We start from the raw sequence: 3,716 nt of genomic DNA, 5'->3' as shown, positions 1-3,716 counted from the left end.
GGCGTGTGTTGTTTGGCTAGGTCTGACAATCCTGGTGACGTCACACTCACAGAGCTCTGTCGATCTCTCGAAGCTGACGATGACAATAAGGTAAGCCAATGCTGTTTTGATAAAATTCGATCTAGACAAGCACGTTCAAAGGTCTAGGCTTCGTTGCAATTGTCTAATTAATTGATTATTTGCTCTTGCCACCGAAAAAGTGCCGCATTTTCAACTACAGGCAAAGCTGGAAGTAGTTGAGTTTTGGCAGTGAGATTTTACTGTAGCAGCTTGATGTGAATTGAGACAAAAAAGAGGTACTGCACATCCGTCGTGTAAGAATGTATACTGTACACTAAGAAATGTGAAAGACTGCAGTGCAACTTTAAAGATTTGATAGAACGTTGTCCACGCTTTTGCGTTTTTGCTGGGAAATTCTTACATTTGCGGGTCGTCGAGCACTAAGGATGAAGTCACTTCCTCTAAAGTATACGTTTTACCGGAGCTCAAGGAGAGGTGTTGTATATACAGAGCCCAAAAAAGTTATGTTTTTCTGCAATGGTAATGTATAGATGCGAAGCCACTCTAGCTAGGCTGCAGCAGATGTCTCAACACGAGACTGTAATTACCTGTACACCAGAATAATCATACATGTAAAAGTAGACATTTGATTGTGGGTAACACTAATCTTTGTCTGTTTCCTAATGTAGCCTTCTCCCCAGACTCTCTCGCGCTAGTCTTGTCCGGTGCCCGTATGACAATTCCAGGAGTGACGCACCGGACAAGACTAGCACGATAGAGTCTAGGGACGCGGCTACCCTACTGCACAAGATTATGGATATGGTGTCTAACTAGGATATAGCATAAAGCGCGTTACATAAACGTGGTTTGTTAGTCCAAAGGTAACGTACAGACACACGACAACATCACAGTCTAGCGACAAAATAAAAGTTTGCTAAAATGTAACAAAAGCCACAGACTAGACTCTTGCCAAATGCTTGTATTTTAAATTTGCTACAGTTTACTAGGCACCATTTTGACACTAGCTCAGTTACGCTCAAGTATAGTCTCGAGCACATAAATACCTGCATGTGCTACTGCTTACCACACAATAGCCTGGTTCCTAGACTCTCTCGCGCTAGCCTTGTCCGGTGCCGGTATGAGAAATCCAAGCGCGAGATTGTCATACGGCCACCGAAGAAGACTAGAGCGAGAGAGTCTGCAGAGGGACGAGGCTATACCTCACAAGTAGGTGACTCTGAGTCTTCACATACAAATGCACATGCATGTATCGTTGTGGTCTAGAATCTTGAAAAGTAGACACAGAAGAGAGCAAAATATTTTGTTGAAATTAATAACCAATAATAGCAAGTTTAGCTTTTTTAGATACAGTGAGTATGTAATTATCACGTGATCTAATTTTTATTTTATTTTGTCTAGTCAACAAGTCAAACCGACTACGATTCGTGCAATCTGAATTCTTTCTATTTTGGCACGGGTGCGGACGGAGCTCTTGTTGTCAACGAAGTTGAAAACGTGAAAGTGAACAAATTCGCTCGAGTTCTCCATACAGCAGCAAAAGGCAGCAACAAACTAAAAGTCGACCGTTCCAGAATATTCGCTGCCAGAAAGGAAGTTTACATTATTCAGATGAAAGGAACTAATGCTGGTGAATCAATGTTCGCAAAAGTGCAAACGGTCGACTACAAGAACTCCATTGTAACCATCAGCGCAGGATTAACCTTTAATTGCGCTACAACAGGGACTAACCGCTGTCAAGTAGTGACTGTTCCCAACTATTTGAAAGTTACACTGAAAGATCGAGCGACAATTTCTAGCGCTCCATGGAATGGACATACTGGTGGAGTCCTACTGTTTAGGAGCAAACTACCAGTATGATTATATAGATTTGTTCGCAATTGTAATGTTTAAGTTTGTTCACAATTGTGTACGTAAATGCAGGTAGATGTGGGACCACGGTCGAGTCAAATTTCAGCAAGTGAAATTGGATTCCGTGGAGGAAGATATGGAGCAAAGTTGCAAGAAAAGGGTTTTCAAGGTATACAAAAGCCAGTCAATTAGACATAGATTACAGAAACTTTATGTACTTGTAAATGTATCAAATTTGTTAGAGACGTCTACTTTTGCTAAATAAGTAAAGATTGTCAGCTTTTAGCGTGCGCTATTGTATTCCTGGTTATAAGCAAAACCAGTCTATTAACGAGCGTTAAGTTAAGTCGATTAACTTTTTGTGTATTTTCTCTAGATACTAAGTGCACTTCTTGAGTGATTAGGAAAATCAAATTCATCTGTCAATCTAGACAATTTAAAATTGTATTTATTTTTAGTTATGCCTTTCGATGTGCATGACATACACTGCATTCATGCATCTACATTCAGTACATACAATATAAGAATCCTTAGCTAAACGAGAAGTTGTAAACTTTGCCATCTATGTACATACGCACCACAAAAGCGTAACTATAGACAACATATTATATAGATATATGCATATATATTAGTTTGAAATTTATGCAATAAGAATGTGAATACAAACTTTTGTATTCTTATATTTAGGAGAAAGCTACTCAGGATTAGCAATCCAGTCGATCCAAGCTAACTACGGTGGTGGCGGTGGTGGAATGGTCAGTACAAGTGCTTGCTGTATTGGAGGTGGTGGCGGTGGGGGAGCACATTCATCTGCTGGTACAGTAATACTCCAGTTAACTTTTGCGATCTAGACATTTTATGCTACTCTACATGTACGTATGTTTGTGTGTGTGTGTGTGTGTGTGTGTGTGTGTGTGTGTGTGTGTGTGTGTGTGTGTGTGTGTGTGTGTGTGTGTGTGTGTGTGTGTATACGTGTAGGTGAGCGTCCACGCACTCACACTCACGGAGGTGTAGTAGCTGCTTACGGAGGAAAAGTGTATCGCACGTCTTCACTGACAGAAACAGTTTTCATGGGAAGTGGCGGTGGAGGCGGAGCCAGAGATCAAGACTGTTGCGCTTTACCGGGAGGTGGAGGAAACGGTGGTGGTATTGTAGTGATATTTACTCCTGCATTCATTGGATCGGGAGGAAGGATTAGTTCGTGTGGAGCTAAAGGGCAAGATGCCGGCCACAACATTGAAGTCAAGGGTGGAGAGCAAGGCGGTGGGGGCGGAGGAGCCGGTGGATCAATTCTGTTAGTTACCAATTTTGCTGGTGTTCCTACTAATGGATCTGTAAGTATAGACGTAAGAGGAGGAGTTGGAGGAAAAGAATCAAATCCAAGGTATTACGCACCTGGCGGGAAAGGATCATCTGGACGATTCACGTGGCACAAACTAAGCGGACCACTGTCTCTACATTAAAATATTTTATCCATTGCACTAGACTGCATGGACAGGCACAGCAAAACTTGCGTTTCAGTGCCGTGTGGTGATGACGATTAAGTAAATAGTTGCTTAGTTCGAAAAGTGAAAATGTCTGTTAATTGAATAAATTCTTCAAACTAGAATAAATTGTTCACACTAATATTATTGCAAAAGGCAATTAAAGCAAAAAGACCCGTCTAGATGACACTGGCCCACATATCAAACTAATTGTTTTCGCTGTACAAAAACAGTAGTATAAATGTGCTGGTGAGATGGTACATGATGGCAGTTTCACGTACGATCCATGCCATTAATAATGATCATTATCTAGTTAGAAACACTGAACAAGTCTAGAGACAAGAAGGCTACCACATCACATGC

At 41.2% G+C, this 3,716-nt stretch overlaps 1 protein-coding gene across 1 annotated transcript; it reads left to right on the top strand.

The window, feature by feature from the left end:
• Positions 1-2,654: 2,654 nt before the first annotated feature.
• On the top strand, positions 2,655-3,404 carry LOC134183825 (uncharacterized PE-PGRS family protein PE_PGRS10-like). Its single transcript, XM_062651394.1, has 2 exons — positions 2,655-2,685; positions 2,848-3,404. The coding sequence occupies exon 2, from the start codon at positions 2,940-2,942 to the stop codon at positions 3,330-3,332; it is 393 nt and encodes a 130-aa protein (XP_062507378.1). The 5' UTR covers positions 2,655-2,685; positions 2,848-2,939; the 3' UTR covers positions 3,333-3,404.
• The last annotated feature ends 312 nt before the right edge of the window (positions 3,405-3,716 follow it).

The sequence above is a fragment of the Corticium candelabrum genome, chromosome 8 (genome assembly GCF_963422355.1).
Source record: "Corticium candelabrum chromosome 8, ooCorCand1.1, whole genome shotgun sequence".
Lineage (NCBI taxonomy): Eukaryota > Metazoa > Porifera > Homoscleromorpha > Homosclerophorida > Plakinidae > Corticium > Corticium candelabrum.
Note: the sequence above shows the minus strand (reverse complement) of the source record. Positions and strands in the feature narration are given on the sequence as shown.

What these genes read in the sequence shown, in the direction of transcription:
- LOC134183825 (XM_062651394.1), top strand. Translation starts at nt 2,940, where the DNA reads ATGGGAAGTGGCGGTGGAGGCGGAGCCAGAGATCAAGACTGTTGCGCT.